Genomic DNA, 27,987 nt, shown 5'->3' with positions numbered 1-27,987 from the left:
ATTTACAAGACTTTAAGGAACCCAACAGTATCAACAGGAGGAAAAATACATTCATGGATAAAGACCAAGTTAATCCTGAAGAGGATGAAAGATAAGCTCTGTCATACGGATTTTAAGAGAATGATGGGTAGTGTGCTGTTAACAGTAACCTAAGCTAACAGGTAAGTGGAACAGAACTGAGCCAGAACAAGACTCAACCTTAGCAGGGAAGGGCTGCCTCGGGGATAGTAAGCATACAACTGGCTTTTAAACTAAGAGCAAAAATGTTCTGGGGAAAAATTATACCCGCACTGAACACATACAGACATTTTTCTTGTCATTATCCCCTAAATAATACAGTATACAACTATTTACACCACATTTACATTGTGTTGGTATTATAAATAACCTAAAGATGGCCTAAGTGCACAATAGGACGTACACAGGTGATATGCAAACACTAGGCTGTCCTACATAAGGGATTTGGGCGCCCTTAGATTTTGGTACCTGTGGGACTAAGGAATCAGAACCCCCAGATTGCCAAGGATGACTGTACTTTTAAAAGCAGGTGATCCTGAAAGTGGCAGCATGCTGGGGCCATGTGCTACAAGGTCAACAGCCTGTGACAGCACTCTACAATGACCAAAGCTCATAGCAACGACCCCAAGACATCAAAAAACATGGAGTAAAACCATGCTGATCTAAAAAGACCAGAGTACCCATGTTCTGATGAGTTTCCACATAGAATGGCTGCAACACACCATTCTTACACTTGCAAGAATAATCACCAGCTTCCCACTAGACCCCTCTCACCATGATTCCTAGATGGTCAATACTGCGATTTCTAGATGGTCAATACTGTTCTGTAGTAAACTCCAAATGTCACTGAAAATTCACCATGAGCTACCTATTCACCATGAGCTACCTATAGTTAAAATTTGTTAAATTTTCAAATAATATACAGACCTCTTAATATAGCAAGGAAATTCTATGAGAAAATTGTTCTGACAAAACAATAAATATAAAAACAGTGACTTTATGTAGTAGAGTCCATTCAATCTGGGAATGTAATCAAGAATAATTACAAGCTGTTAAGAAAACACTACAACTTCAGAGACAAGAACAGTCTTGCACGTGTCCTCCTGGGTGATCACATTCCGTCGTGGCAAGGCATTTCCAGACAAAACTCCTATATTGAAGGTGAACTGATCCCTGGGAAGTTTTAAACAAGAACACCTTCACGTAGAAACTGGAAACCATCAGTCATCTCACCTCAGTTATCAGATTTAAAACCAGAAGGACTGGCTTTTTTTTTTTTTAACGTGTTTTGAATCATGTGTAAATTAATAGAAGAGCTCCCACTTGTTAGAACTCTGTGCACTTAACTTACTGAAGCATTTTGGAAACGGGGTTAGACAGGTGCAGGAGAGAAAACCGCCTCCAGCACTGTGGGCGAGAGGGGCCTCTTGGTGAGGCGCACCTTGGCACCTGTGGCGCCACTGCTATTTGGCATTTGTAGGAAGGAAAGTCCGGCCTTCAGGAAAGACTACTCCCCACTCAGTGGCCGTGGCCTACATCCAGGCAAGAGCATCTTTTTGGGGGTAATTGGTATTTAACCCAGGGGTACCTTTCCACTGAGCCACATTGTCATGTCCCCAGCCCTTTTTTATTTTGAGATATGGTCTTGCTGAGTTGTCCAGGCTCTCCTCAAACTTGCAATTCTCCTGTCTCAGCCTCACCAGTCACTGGGATTACAGGTGTGCCCCATCTCTCCCACAGAACCTCTTTAATTTGGCACAACAACAAGAGTCAGCAGTACCTCATGAGAGGTACCACACAGGCTGTGTGTTTGCATAGCTCTCTGGCACAGACACCCGTGACCTGTAGGGCTACACTTCAGCTGATCACCGTGCACAGAAACACTCTCTCCCCACCTTTCCCCTCTGAATCCAAGAAACCCTTTTTCACTTGCGAGCAGTAGGCCAGATCAAGGGGCATGCGGGGCAAGAAAAGGCTTCCAAGTCATGTCACCAATGAGGAAATGTGCTCTGGAAAAGAAATGCCACCCAGTTGCCCCACACTTGGCAGCAAGAAAGCATGCACTGCTCAGGGCATTGACGAGGTCTGCACAGTTCAGGACTCTCCCACAAGTGCCTGCTCTTGTGCAACAGCGCACTGAGCATCAGGGAATTCAGAGACGAAAGACTGACTCCAGGACAGAGAGGGCTGGTCATCTACAAGGGGCACGCAGCTGCACCTCTACAGAGACCCCCGGGGAGAAGGCAAGCATTGCCACCACCAGTGTTTAGCGAGGCAAGATGGGCAGGCATTGTGTAGGGCTTCCAGAGGTGGCGTGTGGAGAGGTAGCACTGAGGCTGGCCTGGAGAGACCATCAGGGTACAAAAGGAAGGCGAAGAGCAAGATATTCTAGTGTCAAAAAAACCTCAGAAGCGGGGTGTTTGGGAAATGAAGGAGTGTCTGCAGACAGCAGCAACCCACATCACTAAAGGTGGCAGCCAGAACAGTAGAAGGGAGCCTGTGGCCCAGAGACAGGCGACCGAGGTCCGGGACAGCACTGGGGCAATGAGGAGGACGCGCCTGTCAGGAGCTCAGGACAAGGGAGCAGCAGGCCAGAGCCACAGGGAGCAATGGGTCTGAGTCTCAGGAGCTTATGGCGGCAGAGAACAGGCAGCCCTGAGCTCAAGCTCCGGAAACCAAAGGCAGGAGAAGAGGTCGCCTGGGTTCCATCCTCTCCCATTTTCAGTACTGACTGACCACAGCTAGATCTGAAACGCCTCGAGCATGCCACCTCCAGAGGGGAAGGGTACAACTCTCCTAATGCAAGCACATGCTCCCCCGCGCTCCTCAAAGAAAAGCCTACAGAATTACCAGGCAGAAACGGAGACTTCTTCTTTATAGCTTTTTTCTCTTTTTTATCCAACTTCTCAGGGCTTTCTGGCCCTTTCTCTGGCCCCGTGTCCGTGGGGTCTGCTTGCCCGGGGGACACGCTGGCAGCATCGGGGCTCCCGGTTGGCCCTGTGGACGTCTTGGTGTGGCTGCAGTCGCTGGGCGGAGCTGCAACTGGAAGTGAAGACAGCCCACTGTTTTCTAAGGCTTGCTGGGACAGAAGAGAACTAGAAGGTTAGACGGCGGCAGCCACACCTGCCGCCACTCAATCCCACAGTACCACACAGCTCACCCAGAGTCTAACTGCACTCTGAGAACTCATCCTACAACTCGAGCACTTAGTTACCAGAGGCCTCCAACTCTCACAGACTGTAATGTCCCTTTTGATTTCTGACACCTCACCCCTACCCACCAGCAGTCACATCTCTTAATTAAAGAGAAATAACATCATCAATCGATCGACTTTCAGAAGCTTACCTCAGACAACCCAGGTGGTCTCTGAGCAGGCCTGGGGCTCTACCTCAGGGCATGAGGACACTCAGGTGGTATCCTAAGGTTCCCTATCACCTTGGCCCACTTCTCCCCACCAGGTACAGGGAAGAAGCTGGCTTAACAGAAGAGGAGGAGGAGGAGGACCACTTTTACTCTTTCAGAGCAAAAAACAGGGTTTTCAATGTTTTTAATGTATTAATGAGTGGATCATCTGGAATTCTACACTGTCCATGGGCCTCAAAACAGCATGAACTTCTGTCTCCTCCTCCAGTGCCCACGTGCAGCCAGGTGCCTTCACTCAGGCAAGCCTGCCTGCCCACCTGGCACCGTGACCCTAGTTTCTGACAGCACTCAGGTGGAAACCTCAGTCAGGCAGGCAAACGTGCTTCACCTGTAGAATGTCCTGGTTGATGCCCACTGTGATGCTCAGCTGCTGCCCGGGCTGTGGGGACTGGTGGGACTCCACAGGCCCTGGCTCTGAGAGTTCCAGAAGCTGCTGGATGACATCCGTCACGGCCTGAGAGTTCTGCTGGCTTGAGGCTGCGGAGGCCTGGGTGTCCGTCTGCTGCAGAGGCAAGGTCTGAAACAGCGTGGCCTGGAATGCAGCAATACGGTCAGGAGAAACACAGCTTTCCAACTTCAACAGAAGAAACAGTCACACACACTGTCCTCAAGAGCACTAACATCTAGTAGAACCCTGACGTTAGAAAGAGAGACATTCTGTCTATGCATGCTAATCAACTCTTAAACTATAATGCAAAGATAAATAATATTCAATAATTATCAATCACACTGATGGTAGGAGTTGTAATTCCATGAATAACTGACATTTTATCTCACTCTAATGAGTTCAGATGGCATCATCTACTATTATTCTGAAGTTTAAAAAGATTGACTTTCACTGATTAACAAAAAAAAGCAACACCTTATCTCCAGAGAAAAACCTCCACAGACCCTTTCTGGTACTAATACAAATTTCAATGTTCAATGTTAAAGGTTATACTTAAAATGACAGATTTTAGTTAAAAAAATAAATAAATAAATAATCCCCTGATTACCAAGTCCCTAAACTTACCGTAATGACGTGCGCAGTCTCCGCAGAGCTTGTGGGATTCGGGGGGCCCCCCATGTGCATCTTACTGATGTGCGTATTCAAGCTGCCGAGGCTCTTAAATACACAGCTACATGCTGTGCAGTTGTAGGTAGGACCACTCTTGACCTTACAGAATAAGAGAAAAAGTTGTTTTGAAAAGTATATTTAAATTATAGCAAGTCATAATTTATTATTCCATTCAAAATGATAAAAAACAAGCCTTCAACATTATTCTTTCTTTTGAAGTAGACAGCTATAGAATCAATGACCCAACTCTTTAATATTGAGATTAACTGAAATTGTAGTCTTTGTACATGAGAAATGGCTCAAGTTAAGAAACATACTTTTCATTTATTGTAATTTAATAAAAAATAAAACATCTAACATGTTTTCAGTTTCTTAAACAGCTGAACATAATGTTCAATAATGAAGGTCAGAGAGAAACATGACTGAAAAACGAGTTTTTGAGGGCCTTAGATGCAGGTTGAGAAGAAGGACCACAATGTGTACATTTTCATCACCAATTTTGATATTTATTATCAAGGACTAATGTTTAGAACAACAGTAAAGCTAGAAACAGACCATAGAGAGTAATAAAAATAAGAATGCTGTGAATAGAGAAAGCATCCAAAATATTCACTGTTACTAAAACCCCCGTGAGCTACCATTAGTGAGGAAGGCTTGCTTGAAAACTCACTGGCCCAGCTGAACGTGCGGAAGAACCCCCACTCCATTTCTGGCACCTCACTAAGAACCAAATTTAAGGACTGGATAATAGTCACACTCTGCAGAGGCCACTCTGGAACAGCCCACCCCAGCACAGAGCTCAGGGCATCCTCAAGAGGCACAGGCCAGTCCCTGCCCACTGCAGGGCTCTCTATATGAAGGGCACAGGGCATCCTTCAGCACTGTCCCGAGCTCCAGGGAGGCATCCCCCAAGCCACAAACAACAGCGATCCCCAGCAACACAAGAGGAGGACTCCAGGCCCCAGAAAACTCCCAGGCCAGGCTTCCCGGGCCAACCCAGGCCGTCGTCACACGCCCTTCTACTGCCTCTAGGCCTTGGATAACAAAGGTTTTTTAAAAATAATGTATTGATTTTGGAATTCAATAAATTATGTTTTAAAAATAATTTGTTATTATTTTTTGTGATTATAAAATTATATTTTAATGTGATTATAAAACTACGTGAAGTATATAGGGTTTTTAAACTTAAAATTCCATTTTCTTCATTTTAGATTTTATTCTGCTATTCTATAATCAAAGACAATTTCTACCTTTGTTTTATTATGTTTTTATTAACTTCCTAGTCATTTAAGAGGTGCTTATGGTTTAACTCCAAGGAAAAATTAAAAAGATAAATATTTACTTTTTAAAATACAGTCGTTTTCATTGTTCAAGATGTTTCGTGGACTAAATTCACCCATAACAAAAGTATTTGTGTTGCTTAAATATTTCTTTATATTCTACAGTAATAAGAGACCAGATCATGACAATTAATAAGAGCAAAGGTTATCCTACTTAACAAAAGTAATGCCAGAGAATCTGAAAATCACTGGGACCCAAAGACAAGGGGGACGTAGTCACAGTGGATGGAACATGCAGAAAGGCAGAGCCAGCAGCACAGGCTGGAGAGCCTCTGCAGGCCACAGGCCATGCTCACGTTAAGGGATGTCAGCAATAGGAACACTGCTTTCTTCCTCTCAACTTTTATATTTTGTCTTTCAGATCCTTAGCTTACTGTATCTGTATTTCGAGTTCACTAAAGGGATGACAGACATTGTTTGGCTAATAGATCTTAACTAACAAAGATGTTATGATTATTTTCAGATACTTATCCATCTAAGGTTCCACATACATTTTTACCTATTTATCCAAAAAGTTCCAATACACATTTCTTCTAAAACAGGTTGCTCAGCACAAACTCACTCTGCATTTCTAAACAATGGTTCACCCTTAAGGCAAGGTGTCTCCCACAGGCTGTGCAACCTCCAGATGCATGCTCACCTCTGAGTGAACTCTCTGCACGTGGGACTGGAGATTCCCCTTCTGAGAAAAGGCAGCAGGGCAAAAGGCACAGGCATGGGGCTTCTCGCCCGTATGCTTGATCATGTGGGTCTGCAATGCCCCCTTCTGGTTGAAAGCTTTTCCACACTCGCTGCATTTAAATGGCCTTTCACCTAGATGGGGAGGAAAAGGACCACTGTGTGAGCATCTTAGGACTGCAAAGAGACACACACAAGCTACCTAAAATCGAGTCCCCAAACCTCTCTCTCCAGCCAAAACTGCTTCCCGAAATTCTACACTCAGACACACAACTGTCTTTTCAATATATCAAAGTGTAACACGTCCCAAACGGAACCTCTGACCATCGCCCAAAGGCTCCAGGGCAACCCTCCGACCAAGGCCATCCTCCTGGGGCCTGGCATCCTGCCTGAGGATCCTCTTGGGCCCACACTCCCTGCCAGCAACTTCTGCTTCTGCCCCCTGCACAGCCCCATGGATGCACTGCTGCTCCGTGGCCTGCAGGGGCTGCCCTCAGCTCAGCAGATGGAGGAGCCCTTTCTAGAACTGAGCCAGGGCTAACTGGCTGGGGCCCAATGCCTGCCGCTCACTCCTCAATCCCTCGAGCCTCTGGCTGATACCCCAGCGTAACAGGCAGCTCCAGTATTGACCTGAGATTTGACCTGGAGCATCCATCCCAGGACTCACAGGCTCACTTCCTCATGTTCTTTGGCCCTGGTACAAAATCACCTTCTCAGGGATGGCTTTCCAGCTTCTTGGGACGACGCTGTCCAGGGAATGCCGAATCCCTCCCCCTTCCCCATCCTCCCCAGCACATGGCTCTTCACATCCTATTCTTAACCATCTTCCTTTGCTAGAATACATGCTCCAGGAAAGCCCAGGCTTTGTCTGTTTTGCACAGGACTCCACCTTCAGTTCCTAGAACAGTACCTGACACAGATTAACACTCAACAAACATTCTCTGAAGAATGAATGAAAAGGAAAAATGGGGTAGGTTAAAACCCAGTTGCAAACTAGTTTAATTTCAGATCTCACTAAGGACTCATTCCCTAGTAAGTATAGAAGAGCTAATTCAGAAATAACATCAGAGACCTGTGTGCAGTGGCACACGCCTGTAATTCCAGCTGCTCAGGAGGCTGAGGCAAGAGGACTGCAAATTCAAAGCCAACCACATGAATTACTGAGGCCCATAAGCAACTTAACAAGATCCTGTCTCTAAACAAAAAATAAAAAAGGGCTGGGAATGTAGGGTCAGTGGCTAAGCACCTTGGGTTAAATCCCGCGCATGAGCGCGCGCGCGCGCACACACACACATACACACACAAAGAAGAAATAACACCAGAAGACTCTGCTACTCTGAGCAAGTCTCAGGGTTAATTAGGTAACTAAATGAGACAGCACAACCTTAGAGATAAGGCTGGGACAGGAGGCAGCCTACCCCCACCCGGGGACATGATGGGGACAAGGGGCAGCAACTAGGAACCGGGTGCTGGCCACGGGTGAACCTGGTGGTCACAGGCAAACTTGGTGAAGACATCCTTCCTGTTCCAGATCTAACTGCTGAGAGGCTCCCCACCTTCACAGGATGGGACCTGGGCGGGACACCCAGGCCCGAGGAGCAGTCTACCAGGAGGCCACGGTATCACATCGCAGGCACCCTGAGGCACACCACTGGAGATACCAAGCCCAGACCATCTTGTCCTTTCCTGAGACCACAAGTGCAGTGATCACCACCACCTCCTTCCAGGGCCAGCCTGGGTGAGCTGATGAAGCGGGCCGACCTGAGTCTGCCAGAGGATGGACATGTTGTCCCCCAGTCCTCCAGGCAGCCCAGAGGACAGGAAGAGCATATGTGTGGTGAAGGTGTGGACAGGCATGTGCGTGGACCTCTGGTGTGAGGATACTTATGACATGTATCTACGAAGGCAATCTGAAAGGGGCAGACACTGAACTGTTGAAGGCATCTGAGGGTGGTATGAGGATTCTACCCGGCTCCACTCTGTGGAAGGTATATAACACTTCCAAACTATTTTTTGTTAATTAAAACTTTAAGAGAGATAAAATAAAATTTAATTTCTACAAATACAAATGCACTACCTACCATTCCAAAGACTTACTTTCTCTCTCCCTTCCACTACAGGATAAACACAAGCTGCTACTCTGAAAATACCCACTTGGTCCTGACATAAACAAGCTCTGACATCTGAACCGTTCCAAGACACAACAGGCGCTCGCTAAAACCCTGGGGAGGGAAAAAGTAACCTGAACAACAGCCCCTAGGCAGGTGTAAGGGCAGTGCCCTGGCACTGTGAAGGGCGCTCCAAGCAGGACAGCAAAGGGCTACTCTGCCCACTCACGTTAAGTATCCACAGGCTTGTCCTGGTCTTCCCACTGACTCCGTCTCACCCACTGACTCCGTCTCACCCACTGACTGTGTCTCACCCACTGACTGTGTCTCACCCACTGACTGTGTCTCCCCACTGACTCCGTCTCACCCACTGACTCTGTCTCACCCACTGACTCTGTCTCACCCACTGACTCCGTCTCACCCACTGACTGTCTTCCCACTGACTGTGTCTTCCCACTGTCTCTGTCTTACCCACTGTCTCTGTCTTACCCACTGTCTCTGTCTTACCCACTGACTGTGTCTTACCCACTGTCTCTGTCTTACCCACTGTCTCTGTCTTACCCACTGACTGTGTCTTACCCACTGTCTCTGTCTTACCCACTGTCTCTGTGTTACCCACTGTCTCTGTCTTACCCACTGACTGTGTCTTACCCACTGTCTCTGTCTCCCCACTGACTCTGTCTCACCCAATAGTGGAGTGTTTGGCTGTGAATGCTATGCTCAGGTTTGAATGCTCAAGCAAAGCTAGCAAATGAGCAGGACATAGAGAAACGTTTTCATTACTCTGATATTTTATGGCCTGGTTGGCAAAGGCAGAGTTATCATAGTAAGAAGACCCAGCGCTCGGCACGCTCTTGGTTAATTCACACTTAACAGCATTCCTCGGATATCTTTCATATTTTATTTTTACCCTACAGTCCAGGGGACTGAACCCAGGACCTTGTGCATGCTAAGCACTCCCACAATGAGCTACGCCCCATTGGTCCAGTGTCACACCTGACACATAACAGATATTCCTGAATTAAATAAGTTAATAAATATCACACCAAAGATAACAGTAATAACATCAACTCCCAACTAATGGCAGCCACAATATACCAAGTACTTTCTATGAGCACTTCAGGTAGTTTTTCCATTTATAAGTTAGGAAAATTACATGACAGATGTTATGTCCACATTTTTCACATAAGAAAATTAAGTCAGAGAAAAATTAGGTAATTTCACCAAAATTACACAGCAGGCTATGGATGAGCCAGGGTTAGATTACAAGCTGAGCCATCTCTGAGGGGCATTTTCTTTCCTCCAAGCCACATAATACATCATCCCAAAACAAGTGTTTCTCATACCTGTGTGTATCCTTATATGTCGCGTTAGCTGACTTGGCTTTTGAAATGTCTTTCCACAGTGTGGACATGAATATGTGAATCCACTCCTGTCAACATTCCGGTTATAAGACCTGGTTCCAGACACCCTAGTGTGACAGAGGAAGGTGCTCATTAGATTATCTCCTTTACATTACAGGTTCACAGTGAAAACACTTGCCAGGCGGCCAGCGGGCAGGTCATGCAAACAGGTTCTAGAGGTCAGTCGTGCCCACACACACCCTAGTTTTGTGAATTCAGTATCATGAACTTCATTTTTTCTATTTTCTATTGAAAAGAGAAACTTGGTTTTTGCAGGTCCGGACGCTACAGTTGGCAGGCACGGGCTCTGCCTGCCATGGTCAAATATGGAGACACTGGCAGGTATGATTTCCACGGGGACACTAACTGCACGCCACCTCCTGCAGTCTGTTTGCTTTCCTAGTGTATGGACTCTGATGATTTCCACCTGGAACTCCCACAACCTGGCCACCCCTCTGAACTCCAGCCCTGGACGGTGGCTCTGTTGGCCTAGCCTCCTGACTGGCTAGCCAGAAGCTCCAGCCTGACCCATCCAACAAAGTACTCTGATTCTTTCCAACCTGCCCCTTTCCACATCAGGACCCAGAGGCTCCTAAGTGCACAGATTTGAAACTCAGAAGTCACAATGGATCCTTCAAGACCCTCTCCAAGTCACTGGCTTTATTATGAAACACCCCTCTCAACTTCCAGCCACCTTCTCATCACGGACAGCACTGTCCTTTCCCAGTGGCCTGGTCAGCCTTGGCCTGTGGGTAAAGTCTTCTAAGGGCCACCCTCAGGGCTGAGAACCCTGACTCCTGGGACAGTGGCCTCCCTCACACCCCCATGCCTGCCCTCTGCAGGGGCACGCACCACCCTAGCCGCCTTCCTGCTCTCAACCCAGGAAGCTCGGGCTAGGATTCTGCCCTTTGTGTGGTCCTGCCCGTTCCTTCAAACACCCTCCTTAGGAGACCCGGGTCAAAGAGCTGCCTCACTCTGATCAGGTGCTCACCTTGACTGACCCCTTCACGTGGTCCTACTAAAGGACAGCTCCCTGAGGACACAGCCTCAGCTGCCTGGTTCATCCCTCAATCTGCAAAGACCTAGAAGCTAGGGCTACCTAAGTGTAATTACCACCTGGACATCCCCAGTCACCTCCAAAACCTTTAGAAGAAACATCAAAAACACCAATGCTAAGCCTCATCTGAGTAACACGCTAATAGTAGCGAATGCATCGTAAAAGCAGCAGATCAGCCCACAAATGCAGAGCCGGACCTGTTCTACAGCTTTTACACCATGGCTGGCACCTCCCACTGACCTTCCCAGTGACCTGCACTACCATGGACCTGAACCAGGTGTGCGGAGCAGTGGTCTGGTGCCACACCGTCATGTGGTCTCACTTGGGGCACAGTACTTCTCATCCATCATGGCAAAGAAGGCCAGGTTCAGAATTCTACCAAGCTCAAAGGACAGTCCATACCTAACTTTATAGTGCGTCTTCACATGGTCCTTCAGCTCTGCTGAGGTCTCGAACTCCTCCTTGCAGGACTTGCAGGTGTGGCTACGGGTGTTCGCCAGCTCCCGCCGGTGCTCTTCCAGGTGGATGGCCAGCTGGCTCTGCAGCGTGAACTCATCCCCACACTCCGAGCAGATGAGGTTCTGGAAGAAGAAATGCAGCTGTGAGCGGGACAGACACTGCCAAGCCACTGCTCCCTAAAAGACCTGGCACCTGAACAGTCAATAGATACACATTCTTCCCTCCTAGCAAACATTATTTTCACATCTCAAAAAATAACACTTTCCAGATTTGAATGGATAAAAATCATCTTTATTGGAAGAGAAAGACTAGAAAAGGATGGGGAAACAATGCAATTTTTAAGACAAATGAACTCTATACCCATGTGGCTTCAACAGCTAGCATTTGAGCCACCTGTTCCCTAAACCTCAAAGGAACAGAATGACTTCAACCTGCAACAGGGCCATGAGAGAATTCAAGGAAAGACTGTGCTTTAGCATACCACTTAAACCGAACAAAGACTCAGGAGTTTCAAATGGAGACACTACATCCTCTGTTCAGTGTGATGTACGGGCACAGTTGATCTTGAATTGCCCTGCGTGTGTGCCAGGAAACGGGCTAAAATACAGGACAGCACAAACCCACCGCAAAAAAAAAAAGACTAAGGATCTGAACTGACCACCAGGCACAGTGGTGTGCACTGTAATCCAGCTTCTGGGGAGTCTGAGGCAGGAGATCACAAGTTCAAGGCCAGTCTGGGCAATTTAGCAAGACCTTGCTCAAAACATTTTTTAAAAGGGCTGGGTATGGGGCATAGAGGTAGAATGTTCCTGAGTTCAACCCCTCATACCAAAAAGAAAAACACTGAGTTAACTGTATTTGGGTAATCTTTAGTAATGCACCTCACCTGCTGGGGGATTGCTGGTGCTATTGCTACTGCTGCTCCATTGCAGCTAGCTGGCACTGGCCCACACAAGCTGCAGGTAAGTCCACCTTCCCTGCAGGGTGCTGGGGACAGGCTGCAGTAGCCTGGGAGACCATGACAAAACCCACTCTGCTGGGATCATCGCAGAAAATGCACTGTGGTACAAAGCCAGTGCTCGGCAGCCACGCCAGTGGCCCTCAGCCTGGCACAGGCTCCAGTCATGTACCCACATGCAGTTCCATAATATATCATTTCCTTAAATGATTTATGCTAGTATTTATAGTCCCTCCAAACAAACTGTCCAAACATGAAAAAGTGAGTTTAATCTGTCAATGAACATAAGTGGTTACTTCCAAATTAAAAGGAAAAAAAAAATTGCATTTCTCGGGCTGAGGCTGTAGCTCAGAGGCAGAGTGCTTGCCCAGCAATGTGTGAGGCGCTGGGTTCAATCCTTAGCACCATATACAAATAAAATAATGGCATTTCATCCATCTACAACTACAAAAAAAATTTTTTTGAAATTGCACTTCTCTCCATTCAAATTTCTTCTAATTACTGTGGATATCATTTTGTAAATGTATGCAAACCTTGTTACAATCAGGCCATTGTAACTGATCCTACCTAGAATTATGCTTCAGGAAATGACAAGGATGAATAAAATACTTTGAGCAGTCCAACAATGATTTAAACTTAAATGACTTTAAATTAGCATTATTATATAATAATTGAAGAAAATAATTAAATACTAGGTTGTTAGTGATGTGCTGATAATAAAGAAAATTTACTCTAGGATCCTGCCAAAAAGGAAGCAATTATCTGTATCTTCCCTTACTGCATCTCTACAGAAAAGGCCTGCCCTCTTCATCCCTGCATGCTGGGCAGAAGGAAATGCTCGTCCTCGTAACAAAGATGCCCCACGTCTCTCTTTCAAAGTACAAAGCTGAACTTGACCCTCACATCTACCCTCCGGCCTTACTCTCTCACGCTCTGCTCACATCCGTCCTCTTCACTAGCTGCTGTACCAAAGGACCAGGTTACATATCTCAGGGACTGTCTCCATGGATACTGTCAGATGTTCCTCAGAAGCATCTGATGACTCCACAGAGCAGAGCAGAGCAGACAGTGCTGGGGAGGAAGGCGAGCACAGGGAGAGTGAGGAGGGCAACAGAGCCAGTCATGTTTTTATGTACGTGCAAACACACCACAAGTCCATTCTGTATTGTGAAAATGCTGGCGTGTGCCCGATTCACTGGGCTGGAAAGCAGGGCTGAGCTTCCCTGGGTCAGAGCCAAGATGGGCCACCACTGTCCCTTTGTTCTCCACCCAGCATTCCAGAGGATCCAGGACCTTCCTCCAGCTCTGCACTTGGGCCAACCTGAGGAAGTCCCAGGCAGGAGAACCAAAACGCATGCACAGCCCAGGGACCACAGCCCTCACTTCGAGATATTGTCCGCACTAGAGATACTACCAATCTCCCTAGAAACAGACTGTCGAGGTAACAGTGATGATGCTGAGTGGCCAGCAGGTCACCAGGGCAAATGTACAGCATCCAAATCAACCTCAGCCTGCTCAAGATGGGCATCTGTAAGGAGCCAGAGCATGCAATCTGCAACAGGTCCCGCTCCCTGCCGCCCAGGCCCCTGGCTGGGCAGCCACCTTCACCCACCTGAGCCCCAGGGCCTCCCCTTTCTAGGCTGCCCTGCAAGCCCCTGGGCCACACTGCCCTTCCCTGCCCAGCTTTCCCAGCAGCCATTCTCGCTCTCCAGAAGCACCCACCTCTGGACTTCAGATGGTACCTGCAGCCCAAGACCCGAGATCAGAACACAGAAAGCTGCCCTCGTGGCATCCTGGGCCCTCTCCATGTCACTGTTCACTGCAGTGCTGCCCAGACAGCACAGGTGTGTGCACAGCCCCCAGGAGCAGGTGTGTCTGAGTGTGCTATGCGCAGGAGCCTGTGGCTCCCCACACCCCCTGCAGCCCCTTACAGGAAGTGATGACTCAGTAAACACTGAACCTCAACAATAAAGTGCCTTTCAGGAAATCATTCCTAAGTGACTGGAGCTGCGCTCACTCTTTTGGCTGACTTCTCGAGTTTGAGATTTATTTTGATAGACTACTGACCACTCTGGATTCCAGACTACCCCTTTCAATAGAGCTCTATGGAAACATCAGCCTATGGTGTTCTAAGAGTGTAGCACCTACAGCTAAAAGGTGAACCATGTTCCTAAGAACATATGTTCAGGTATAGTAAGAAAAGCTATTTTAAGTCAACTTTCTGAGGGAGACCACACGCAAAACCTGCCCCTTTTATGAGTAGCTTTCACTGCTGCACTGGATCCCTTCTGTGGTCTGTGCTGACCCCAGGAAGCACTCAGAGTACCACTCCCAGAGCTTCCAGGCACAGCCCCCAGACAACATCAAAAGGAACCCCAGAAAATGGAGTGGACAGGAAGGACTGCAAGCCCCGCTTTGGATGAAATCACAGCAAATTTTGAAAAGCACCTCCAAAGAACACAGAGCATGAAAGTCCTGCTCTTGGCCTGTGCAGCCACACTGGGCTAAGAGAAGTGCAGCTGCCCACCCAAGCTCTGCCTCATCACCTGCACATGGCTGGGATGCAGCTCAGGGGTAAAGCACTTGCCTAGGACATAAGAGGCCCTGGGTTCCAGTTCCACCTCCAGCATCACACACACACAAAAAGAGTTGATGGCTCCACCTACAGTAATGACCGAATCAGAAAAGCAGACACTCTCAGTGACCTGCGGATTAACTGAGATTACTTAAAAATAACTATTAGAATTTGGAAATCTGTATAAAACTAGTTCTAGTTCATGGGACACTAGTTCTAGTTCATGGGAAGGCAGTACTAAGAGGAAAGTTCATTGCATGGAGTTCATCCTTACAAGGAGAAAAAGTCAACAAACAAATGACCTCACACTACATCTCAAAGCCCTAGAAAAAGAAGAACAAATCCACACCAAAAGCAGTAGAAGACAGGAACTAATTAAAATCAGAGCTGAAATCAATGAAATTGAAACAAAAGAAACAATTGAAAATTTTGGAAAAAAAAGTTGGTTCTTGGAAAAAATAAATAAATAAAATTGATAAACTCTTAGCCATGCTAACGAAGAGGAGAGAAAACTCAAATTACTAACATCCATGATGAAAAAGGAACTACATGACCTACAGAAATTGACAACAATTAGAAATCATTGTGAAAACTTGTACTCCAATAAAATAAAAATATTGAAGGCAGACAAATTTCTAGAGTCATATGATTTGCCCAGACTGAATCAGGAAGATATACACAAGTTAACAGATCAATTTCAAGCAATGAAACAGAAGATGCCATCAGAAGCCTACCAACCAAGAAAAGCCCAGGACCTGATGGATACACAGCCGAGTTCTATAAGACCCTTAAAGAATAACTAATACTAACACTCCTCAAATTATTTCACAAAATACAAAAAGAGGCAGCACTTCCAAACTCAATCTATAAGGCCAATGTCTCCCTGATTCCAAAACCAGGCAAAGACACATCAAAGAAAGAAAACTTCAGATGGATGTCTCTAATGAACATAGATGCAAAAATTCTCAATAAAATTCTGGCAAATCAAATACAAAAACATATCAAAAAGATCATGCAACACGATCAAGTGGGGTTCATCCCAGGGACGCAAAGTCATCTCAGCATACGGAAATCAATAAATGTAATTCACCACATCAATAGACTTAAAGATAAGAATCAAATGATCATCTCAACAGATGCAGAAAAAGCATCTGACAAATACAGCACTCTGACATGTTCAAAACACTAGAAAAACTAGGGCTAACAGGAACATATCTCAACATTGTAAAAGCCGTCTATACTAAGCCCCAGGCCAACATCATTCTAAATGGAGAAAATTTGAAGGCATTCCCTCTAAAAACTGGAACAAGACAGGGATGCCCTCTTTCATCACTTCTATTTAACATAGTTCTTGAAACTCTAGCCAGAGAAATTAGACAAAAGAAACTAAAGGGATATGGATAGGAAAAGAAGAACTCAAGTTATCATTATTTGCCAACAATATGATTCTATGCCTAGAACACCCAAAAAATTCCACCAGAAAACTTCTCGAACTAATAAATGAATTCAGCAAAGTAGAGGATATAAAATCAATATCTATAAATCAGAGGCATTTCCGAACATCAGTGACAAATCCTTTGAAAGAGAAACTAGGAAAACTACCCCATTTATAATAGCCTCAAAAAAAAAAAAAATAAATAAAATACTTGGATTCAACTTAATGAAAGAGATGAAAGACCTCTACAATGAAAACTACAACACACTAAAGAAAGAAATTAAAGAACACCTTAGAAGATGGAAAGATGTCTCTTGTTCTTGGACAGGCAGAATTAATATTGTCAAAATGACCATACTACCAAAAGCATTACACAGATTTAGTGCAATTCCAATCAAATTCCCAATGACACTCCTCATAGAAATAGAAAAAGCAGTCATGAAATACATCTGGAAAAATAAGGGACCCATATAGCTAAAGCAATCTTTAGCAAAAAGAGTGAAGCAGGTGGCATCACTATACCAGACCTCAAACTATACTACAGAGCAATAGTAACAAAAAACAGCATGGTATTGGCACCAAAATAGACATGTTGACCGAGAGTACAGAATAGATGACACAGAGATAAACCCACACAAATACAGTTATCTCATATTATACTAAGGCACCAAAAACATATTGGAGAAAGGACAGCCTCTTCAACAAGTTGTTCTGGGAAAACTGAAAATTCATATGCAACAAAATGAAATTAAGCCCCTATCTCTCACCATGCACAAAATTCAACTCAAACTGGATTAAGGACCTAGGAATTAAACCAGAGATCCTGCTCCTAATAGGAAAAAAAAAAAGTCATTATATCATTATGTCAGATTAGGCCCTGACTTCCATAATAAGACATAGCTTTAGAGTTAATAGCAAGAATCAATAAATGGTATGAATCAAACTAAAAAGCTTCTTCTCAGCAAAAGAAATAATCAGTGAGGTGAAGAGAGAGCCTACTTTTGGGGAGCAAATTTTTACTGCACACATCAGATAGAGCACTAATCTCTAGGATATATAAAGAACTCAAAAATCTTAACACCAAAAAAAAAAACAAATAACCCAATCAATAAATGGGCGAAGGAACTAAACAGACATGATATATAATCAATCAACAAATACATGAAAAAATGTTCAAGAGAGATGCAAATCAAAACTACTTTAAGTTTTCATCTCACTCCAGTTAGAATGGCAGCTATTAAGAATACAAACATCAAAAAGTGTTGGAGAAAGGCACACTCATACATTGCTGGTAGGACTGCAAATTGATGCAATCAATATGGAAAGTGGTATGGAGATACCTTGGAAAACTTGGAATGGAAACACCATTTGACCCAGCTATCCCCGTCCTCAGTTTTTACCCAACATTGATGTTTATAACAGCACAATTCACAATAGCTGAACTGTGGAACCAACCTAGGTGTTCTTCAGTAGTTGAATGGATAAAGAAACCGTGGTATATATACACCATGGAATATTACTCAGCATTAAAGGAGAATAAAAATAATGGCACTTGCAGGTAAATAGATGGAGTAGGAGAATATCATGCTAAGTGAAGTAAACCAATCCCAAAAAACCAAATGCCAAATGTTTTCTTTGATATGTGGATGCCAATCCATATGGGGGGGGGCAGGGTGTGAGGAATGGAGGGACTTTAGATAGGGCAAAGCAGAGGGAGCAGAAGGGAGTGGGCAGGGGATAGGAAAGATGGTGGAATGAGATGGACATCATTACCCCAAGTACACGTATGAAGACACGAATGGAATGACTCTACTTTGTGTACAACCAGAGACATGAAAAATTGTGCTCTATATGTGTACTATGAATTGAAAATGTAGCATATCAAAGAAAACATATGGCATTTGGGTTTTGGGGATTGGCTTACTTATTAATTGAAATGCATTCTGCTGTCATATATAACAAATTAGAAAAAATAAATAATTTTTTTTTTAAAAAACCTGGTTCATATGTAGCCAGGTGCAGTGTTACAAGCCTGTAATCCCAGCAACTCAGGAGGCTGAGGCAGGAGGATGGCAAGTTCAAGACCAGTCTCAGCAAATTAGTGAGGCCCTAAGCAACTCAGCAAGACCCTGTCTCAAAACAAAACATTATAAAAGAGCTGAGGATGTGGCTCAGTGTTAAAGTGCCCAGGGTTCAATCCCCAACACGCGCGCGCGCACACACACACACACACACACACACACACACACCCCAGTCCACAGGTAAAACCCTGCTGACCAGCAGGAGCACTTGGCCCTGAGCTCAGGACAGGACAGTACCTCTTCCTTTTCGTGCAGCATGAGATGTGCCTTGAGGCTGGCCACCCGGGAGAACTTCTTGTTGCACACGGGGCAGGTGGGGTCGTCCCCATTGTGGGTGCACTTATGGAGAGTCAGGTTGAACTCAACGTTGAACGTCTGCGGACACTGGTCACATCGATGTGGCTATTTGGAGAAAAAAGTAAAGAAGCCACTGAAACCCAACCTTTCCACAAATACGTGTTCAATTAGTGTTTCTAAACAGCAGCCAGCACCAATCCAGACCTTTTCCAAACACTTCTCAGCTGCACAGGGACCTGTGTCAATAGATCCAGAGGGACACAGCAAAGCCACTGGCAGGACAGCAAGGATGGCAGAACAATGGCATACACAGACAGCACTGGGGGTGAAGTGCCTGGAGATGTGCCAGTCACAGTCTCAGCACTGGATAAGGAGAAGCTCCAGCCCAGCAGGCAGCACCCTCCCCTTCCTTTCTGAGCACTCACGCTGCCAACAGAGCCACCTCTAGCACAGAAAGCCCACACTTGCCTTTCCAGACTGCCAGAGCTGCTTCCCAGGGACAGAATTCCCCCAGGGGTCACAGAGCCCGACTTCCCTCTGTGCCACACCAAGCTCGGCCAGAAGAGCCTGAGGCAGCCCTCCCGTGGCCCAGGACGACCCAGGATCCTGGTCCCCACAGTTCACCAGCTTACACTGCCCTACCACAAAAGAATCAGCAACCACTTTTTAGCTGTGAGCATCACTACCTTTCCAACCGTCAGGCAAATCCTTCCATGACTACACAGAATCCTTGGCACACCCACAAGGGGATGGTACAGGGGTTGGGTTGTAGCTCAGTGGCAGAGGGCATGCTTACCATGCATAGGCCCTGACTCAACCCCACCCACCAAAACCAACCAACCAACCAATCAACCCACCAGGCCTGACAATGAACACCGTAACCCCAGCCACTCAGTCTGAGGCAGGGGACCACAGTTGCACAGCCAGCCTGGGCAACTTAGAAAGACCCTGTCTCAAATTTTTAAAGAAGCACTGGGATATGGCTCGTGCTTACCTCATGTTCAAGGCCCTAGTTTCAATCCTCAATATTGCAAAAATCAATCAATCAATCAATCAAACATCTAGAATGCCTTTCAAAAGCACCTAAGGGTAAAACTTCCTGCTGCAGAAAAACATTTAAAATACACCAAATCTGCACTTAGTCACATTAGATATTGAAACTACAGAAAAACGTCATATTTAATAAATTAAATTGTTCACTTATAAATAACTTCGATACACTCATTCACTATGACAATCTCTTAAAAAGATGCCAAAATGTTTAGACAATATAAAATGTTCTATGACTTAGGAACCTGATTTTAAGAAGTCTTCCTTTACATGTCGATTCTCACCAGCCCTCCAGCTTCAGGCCCACATACCTTGTCATTCCGCTCATGATCCCTCATGTGGCGCTGGAACTGAGCCTCTCTTGGGAAGGACAGCAGACAGATCTCACATTTGTGGAAGTTTGGAGTTGGACAGTCATCATCAATGTTCTCCGCGTTCAGTGGTAAAATCCCATCTACACAATTGTGTACATACAGACAATAAATACCAGGTATTATTCTCATTACATAAACAAAATTAAATCATTTGATTATTATTTAAAAACCAACCTATACCAGAGATTTACAAAAGATTTGAGAGGAAATCAATAATGCACAAATTTTTTACAATGAACTTGTTTTAAAGTTAGAAATGAGCAATCTGAGATAGCTGACATACAAGATAAGAGAATTATCATAAGATTTCTAGAAACCTGCAACTAGTTTCCTGTGGCTTGAAACCATGCATGCTGGTCTCGAAGGTTGCTATGGTTTGGATGTGAGGTGTCTCCAAAAGTTCATGTGTGAGACAGGTTTAGAGGAGAAATGATTAGGTTATAACAGCCTTGACTCAATCATCGAGTGGATCCCCTAACAGGGATTACCTAGGTGGTAGCTGAAGGTGGGTAGAGTGTGGCTGAAGGAGGCGGGCAGTGGGGATGTGTCCTTGGGTATATATTTTGTTTCTGGTGAGTGGAGTGTCTCTGTGTGTCTGTTTTGTCTGTCTCTGTGTGTCCCCTTTCTGGTCACCATGTGAGCTGTTTTCTTCCACCACACTCTTCTGCATGATGTTCAGCCTCACCTCAGGCCCCGAGGAATGGAGCCTGCTGTCTAATGATTGAGACCTCTGAAACCATAAGCCCCCAAATAAACTTTTCCTCCTCTAAAATTGTTCCTGTCAGGTCTTTCAGTCACAGCACGAAAAAGCGGACAAAGGCCATAATGAAGCTTCTTAAACTTCGCAGACCCACTTAATTTCCTTTTAATCCCTAGGGACCATAAAGCAGTCACCTCTAAATCACCTTGAGAGGCATCAATAACCCACACTGTTTTTTCAGTCACTCAGTAAGCCAAACTCCAGCAGAAGCATAAAGCCTTTAGATGCTAATTCTCCCATTTGACCTATCTCTAAAAACTGCTGCAAAGCAAGGTTAAGTCAAAAAGAAAAGGCTCTGTCCTCTCAGGGGGCCAGTGTCCAGGGAGTTAAGGGAAGCGGCAGCTTAGCCAATCCTGCTCTCACCAAGCCTCCTATGGAGTCGCTCAGGTAAAGCTATAAACTTTAAGGTAGCCTCCAGCAAGAATAAATACAGCAAAGAATATCCAAGAGTAATCACAAGATTTGTCAAGAATGCCACAAATCCCCACTACTCTTCTCTAAGACAAGTAAATATACTCCAAGTCTTAAAATTAGGATATAAATACATAAAGCACCTGAACTGCATAGGGACTAAATACGTCCCATGCAACTCTGCATCAAATTTGATTCCAAAGGGGCTGGGGATGTGGCTCCAGCGGTAGCACGCTCGCCTGGCATGCGTGCGGCCCGGGTTCAATCCTCAGCACCACATACCAACAAAGATGTTGTGTCCGCCGAGAACTAAAAAATAAATATTAAAAATTCTCTCATTCTCTCTCTCTCTCTCTCTCTCTCTCTCTCTGTCTCTCTCTCCTCTCTCACTCTCTCTTTAAAAAAAAAAATTTTTGATTCCAAAAATTGGGATCTGAGAAAACTTGGGTTCAGGAGGGGCTCTGCTCCTTCAGAGATGGGACAGCACAAGCATGACACCTTTCTCACAGCCCTGCACACTCCTAGGGGAGAGGACAACCTCGAAGTCCCCTGATGCCAAGCCTCCTGCCCTGGGCAGAAACCTGCCTGTTAGCAAGGATAGGAGGTGTGTGCAGCGGAGGTGGGCAGGGGCAGGTGGGGGGACAACAGCAACTAACTCTTCTGCAGATCTTTAGGGTAAAGGGCAAAGTCAAGCTTTTAGAAATATTAATGTTCCAGGTGAAAACACTATGTAAAGCAGTAGGAGAATCCTCAGAAAACTGGGAATGGAGCCACCATTCGACCCAGTTATCCCACTCCTCGGTTTATATCCAAAGGACTTAAAATCAGCACACTACAGTGATCCAGCCACATCAATGTTTACAGCAGCTCAACTCACAATAGCTAAACTATAAAACCAGCCTAGGGGTCCTTCAGCAGACGAATGGATAAAGAAAATGTGGTGTGTATACACAATGGAATATTACTCAGCTTTAAAGTAGAATGAAATGATGGTGTTTGCTGGTAAATGGATGGAGCTGGAGAATATCATGCTAAGCGAAATAAGCCAATCCCAAAAAACCAAAGGCCGAATGTTTTCTCTGATATGCAGATGCTAATTTACAATGATGGCGGGTGGCTACGGAAAAATAGAGTTACTTTAGGTAGAGGAGAATGAAAGGTGGGGGGGTACAGGGGTAGGAAGGACAGCAGAATGAATCAGACATTATTACCCTCTGTACATATATGACTACACAACCAGTATGATTCTACATCATGTACTGTCATGTATAACTAATTAGAACAAATTTAAGAAAAGAAATATTAATGATTCAAAAGATCAAAATTTCATACATTAAAAAAAAAAAAAAAAAGGTCCACTGCTGGGTAGATTGTCACATGCCCAGTAATCCCAGCTGCTAGGAAAACTGAGAAAGGACAAAGGCAAGCTCTTCACAAGTTCGAGGCCAGCCTCAGGAACTTAAGGGTCTCAACATGAAATTTAGAAAGGGCTGGAGTGTGACTCAGTGGTAGAACACGTGCACGTGGGAGGTCCTAGTTTCAATTCCCAGAAAGTACCACAAAAAAAAAAAAGAAAAATTAAAAAGTCTACTGAGGAAGGATTTTACATAAACTTGACTCTATTTATTCTAAACTATGTCCAGATAGAACAAACTGAAATTGTCTGTACTAAACTGTTTATGAATCCACAGGCCCAAATAAAAGGATTTGGGGGACTGCATCAATGGATGTTATTCCCCTCAGAGAAGTCTGTAGTGACGTTAAGAATACTAAGAAGCGGGAAGTACAAATGTGTTTAAATTTGTTTTAAAAATTCAGTAGCATTTTAACCTAAAAGCTAGATACAGCAGTAAAAGGGACCCTCAACTAAATTTCTAAAATGCAAAATTAAAAAGCTATCTCCAGATATAGAATAAAATAATTTTCATAACTGTGATGAAACTTCTTAATGTATTACCAAAGATGATCAGGGATTTAATTGCATCTGACAGATAAGAAACCTAAGAGACATGGAACAATCCATTAAATTTGAAAATGCTTCACTTAAAAACTAAGACATTTCCAGAAAAAAAAGTATCTTAAGAAGTAAGATTTCCCTTTTTTAACAAAGTTCAAGACATAATAAATGGTGTCTTCAGCAAGTCTCTTCTTTCAAATGGTAATGATATAACATTAATTTGGCTTAAAGACAAAATAATGATTTAATTAAAATTAAAGTACGACTGGAGAAGAAGAAAAGCAAGCATGCTTTAGTTTGCACCCTGAACATAAACTAAAACCCAGAGCCCGCTGGACCCGCCTGCCTGGGACACACCTCAGTAGTGTGGCCAGTCCTTCTGCTGGTGGCTTTTCAGCCCAGGCCTCCTCTGGGCTGAGATCTGCTATCTGTGTGGCCCTGACTCCCTTCTGCTCAGTCCACCCTTCCTGGGCAGTGTTCTAGGCCTAGCAACATCTTTCCTCCATCCTGTCTTTAAGGCCATTCCAATTTCTGTCCCCAAAGAATCTGTGGTCCACAAAGAGGTCTATTAATGTCTCTTACAGTGTGATATGGGGTCTTAACCCAGAGGAGGGTCTGGGGGCTGCAGGAGACCCCAGTGTCCTGCTGAAAGGCATGCACACAAGTTGTGCCTAGAGACCTTGTTCCGGGTTCTCTGCAGCCACGGAGGCTGTCGGATCCTTTCAGGGACCAATAAGCTAAGACAGCAGAAATGAATGGCAGTTTCACTGTGGCCCACCCTCCTAAAGACCACTGCATCTTCTAATCACAACTAGGATGGGATCCACTGTGCTCCCACACACTCAGTGTGCGTCACCCGTAGGGGACCACCCTCCTCCAACCTCCCCCACCCACCCTGTCCCTGGTGGTCACTACTCTACCCCAGGTCGACTTGGGTGCCGGTCCTCTGCACCTGCTCACTTCACTTCAGCAGAGTCCTCCAGTGCCATGCGTCTAAACTGCAAATGCCAGGGCTGCTTTCCGCGATGGCCGAGTCACACTCCACTGTGCACATCAACTGTGCGTCCCTTATGCAGGCTGCATTCTCAAACAGCAGCTACCATAGGAGCCTCGGGGCAGAGGGTCCTAACGTGCCACTAGATGTGCACCTCTGCCACTCCCCTTACACACACACAATCACTGAGCCACTGTTCGACCTGAGAGTCCCTCCAGAGCAGCACTGTTCAGTCTGTGCTCCTGCCCCTGCCACGAGACAGAAGGGACCACTGAAGATTTCGCTGCTGGGGACTGGTATGTCAATTCCTGGACAGTGTTTCCACACACTCATTTGGCAAACAAAAACATGACCATTGGTGGCTTTCATTATTTGCCTTTCTGCTAATATGGGCTCTATATTCACCATCAAGACTAAACAAAAACTACACAGTCATCAGAAAGATTTAAGTAACTTTGACTTTTTAAAAGTAATTTAAAGTCTACTTTTAAAGTTAATTTAACTCTATGAAAATACCGACCTTAAACAGTGTATCCTGGAGTCGGGAAGAACCGTGAGACGATGCTCCCTGAAGCAGCAGGTCCTGAGCCTACCAATAACTTAGAAAGTGTCCATCTCCAAGACGCTCACTTGCTGCTCAAGGACCACCCTCAATCACATAATGCCACAGCCACCTCCTGCAGCATCCTAGGGTCCTGGGTCTAGCAAGCTACCTTCAACTCCTTCTTCTCCCCATGCCAGGCCACCAGGCTGAATCCCTGCCTCTTGTCCCCAACCTAAAGGCACCACACTGGCCTCTTTGTGATATGATGCCACGTTCCAACCAAACCTGCTACATTCAGAGCACAGCAGGGATTTAACTCAAGAAAAACTCTGTGCAGTTAAGACCTCGGTCATCCACAGATCCTTACATGTTCTTAATGTTAAAATGAGAAATAACAGCTCCAAATTCTAAGCAACCAAGCTAATCCCCAGACTGGCTGACGCTGACTTTGTTTTGAACATGTTTTCTAAAGCACGGCTCCCTTCCTCTCTCTGCTGACACTACGCACTACACTGGCTCCTACCCTGTCCCACAGTCCATCCTTCCTCCAGGACACCAGCCTGACCCTGCGGTGTGCTGCCACCCGCTCACCCGAGTGTTCTCCATCCCCAAGAAAGCCCAGGAGTCGCGGGTCACCATTGCTACTGGAGATCGCTGTCCCTTCAGGTGAGCTCTACCATTCTTTCTCTTCTTAATTCCTTTCTACTTTCTCTTTTTCCATGTCTGCTCCTCCTCCCAGACTGGTCAGCTTCCCAAGTCTTTTGCTTGACTTTTGTAGTGCTGGGATTTGAGCCCAGGGTTCTGTACAAGCTGAGCCGTGCCTCAGTGTCCCGCATTGTCGTCATCTCCTCCCACCCCCCAGGGCAGGACATCATCAGGTAAAGTTGACTGTTAGTCCTTGCTCCTCAGCGCTGTTTCTCCAAACCTTCACAGACCTGGCACGCAGCACGTGCCCAACGCCTGAGAAATATCTAGAGATGGGAAGAGCTAATGAATTGGGTGTCTGAAGCTCCCGAGACCAATACCTCTAAGAGCTCCTAATTTTAGGCAGTAGGGTCTGCCCTCTGTCTCAGGATTCCCTTAGAACAGCATTTCCTGCTTTCCTCTCCTGCTAACTCTCTCCAGGAGCCAAGTGAAACCCGCTGCCATGAGAACCTCAGAGGCCAAAACACTGAGAGGTTTGCAGCCTAAGCACCACCTGAACTTTGTTACCTGTTTTGTCTTTGAACATCTCTGCTCCTAAGTGGGTACTCATGTGGAAATGAAATGCAACACAGAATAATAATCCCCCAAAATAGGGTGAGTCATATGTTCCCTGCTCTTGTATAGCTCAGAAACTAAGTCCCCAGAAAGACTGAACCACTTGGTCAAAATCTTGCAACCAACTAGTGGCAGAAGGAGGACTGATTTTCAATTACTATTCCAGGCTCCCTCCTGATCAAGTACAGTCCCCTCTCCTCTTGAGCTGACAGCCGAAGACCCCAGTTTCCACCATGCCAGGTATATAGACAGAGACGAATCTGATTTTACCTGCTGGTTGCAGTACCTCAAGGTGCAACCCCAGGCCACACAGATCTTTCAGCCTAAAAGACTCACAAAAAGCAGTGCCAGAGGGCCCTCGTCAGAAGCTCCAGCATGTACACAAACACCTATCTTCCAAAACGCCAGTGTTTACTGTCATGATGAGCCAGAGCAAAGATAATCAACTGGAAAACTCACCCACCAGTCCTCCCAGTACTGGGGAGCTTGTGATCTGAACTACAGGCCGCAACCCAGACGGGCAGTGGACACCCATCCTGTCAGCATTTCTTCTTTTTTTTTTTTTTTTTGTATACTGAAGTTTATTATAAAAGATACAAATGAACAGCTGGATGAAAGAGTAGCCCCCAAATTTAGAAGGGTCTTGAGCCCTGTCTTCATGAAGTTTGGGGTGCACCACACCCTCAGTTCATGGATGTTTGCCAAATTGGAACCTGTGTGAATTCTCTTTTCCTGCCTCGTGCTGCTCTCTTCCCTCTCACCAAGAGATACAGTGACCTCCTTTGAAATACCTGCTTTCCTACTAGTGAATTTTGATTTCTCAGGAAAACTTTAAATGCAGGTAGATGTATATTCAGGTACTACACACATTATCCAAGTTTAACAAAACCCCAGCATGTTAAATCATAACCAATCAAAACCTGCCAATGTCTACATCTCGCCTTCCAGCTAGAACAAGGAATTCTAGATCCCACCCGAGAGTAGCAGGCCTCTGGACAATAGCCCAGCGGCATGCTGCTGAGCCTGGTGCTTTCTTAATGATCCCACAGGGGTATGGTCAATTGGGGGTGCAGAGTTTATATCAAGGGGACAAGGAGCCCACTCAAGAGCTTTAAACAGGGTGTGGCTGTCAAGGTATACCTGAAGAGATCATCCGGGCTGCCATGTGATGGATTCAAGGAGGAGACAACCAACGGAGATTAGTAAGAAGCCCCACCTTAGAGACGGAAGGACGGAGCAGACTGGAAATACAGTTCTGAGAAAGCGGCTACCAGGCTGGGGTGGGAAGTACTGTGGGGAACAGGAGAAACAACTGCTCTTAGCTTGGGAGCCTGGAAACCCAACCTGGACAGTGCTGCCACCTGGCGAGATGGGACGTGCAGGCTCTTGTCAATGGGAGTTCACACTGTCTCTCCACCAAGCCCTTCCTGTAACAGAGACACTGCACCTTAAATTATTCTTGCTTTGAGGGGTGAGGGCTTCGAACCTGGGGCACTTTACCACTGAGCCATACCCAGAGCCCTTTTTGTTTTTTATTCTGAGACAGGGTCTAAGTTGCTAAAACTGGCCTTGAACTTGCAATCCTCCTGAGTCTCTGGGGTTATAGGCATGCACCATCATGCCCAGCTTGCACTTTATTCTTGGCATAAGTCATATTAACCAAAAAAAAAAAAAAAATGAACAAGATAATGTCAAAGCAAAGCAGCAAAAGGAATGAGAAACCACCAATCATTGATACAAATTCTGAC

General features: G+C 45.5%; 1 protein-coding gene across 8 annotated transcripts in view; it reads right to left on the bottom strand.

The window, feature by feature from the left end:
• Window positions 1–27,987, bottom strand: part of ZNF236 (zinc finger protein 236) — a 100,045-nt gene that overhangs the window by 70,346 nt on the left and 1,712 nt on the right. For 6 of the 8 annotated variants that reach the window (XR_014018186.1, XR_014018187.1, XR_014018188.1 and 3 more), the window contains exons 2-9: window positions 20,251–20,393; window positions 18,830–18,994; window positions 11,487–11,665; window positions 9,971–10,095; window positions 6,479–6,651; window positions 4,454–4,597; window positions 3,770–3,973; window positions 2,869–3,097 (exon numbers count right to left, since the gene is read on the bottom strand). Coding sequence is in view for 5 of the 8 variants with exons in the window: in XM_081262600.1 (XP_081118726.1) it covers window positions 2,869–3,097; window positions 3,770–3,973; window positions 4,454–4,597; window positions 6,479–6,651; window positions 9,971–10,095; window positions 11,487–11,665; window positions 18,830–18,994; window positions 20,251–20,393 (1,362 nt within the window). In the remaining 3 variants the exon portion in view is untranslated. Of the gene's footprint in view, window positions 1–2,868; window positions 3,098–3,769; window positions 3,974–4,453; window positions 4,598–6,478; window positions 6,652–9,970; window positions 10,096–11,486; window positions 11,666–18,829; window positions 18,995–20,250; window positions 20,394–24,955; window positions 27,964–27,987 lie in introns of those variants that run through there. The other 2 variants (XM_081262601.1, XM_081262602.1) reach the window with 2 other exon arrangements.

Source organism: Spermophilus citellus (assembly GCF_964194105.1).
Source record: "Spermophilus citellus genome assembly, chromosome: 12".
Classification (NCBI taxonomy): domain Eukaryota; kingdom Metazoa; phylum Chordata; class Mammalia; order Rodentia; family Sciuridae; genus Spermophilus; species Spermophilus citellus.
Note: the sequence above shows the minus strand (reverse complement) of the source record. Positions and strands in the feature narration are given on the sequence as shown.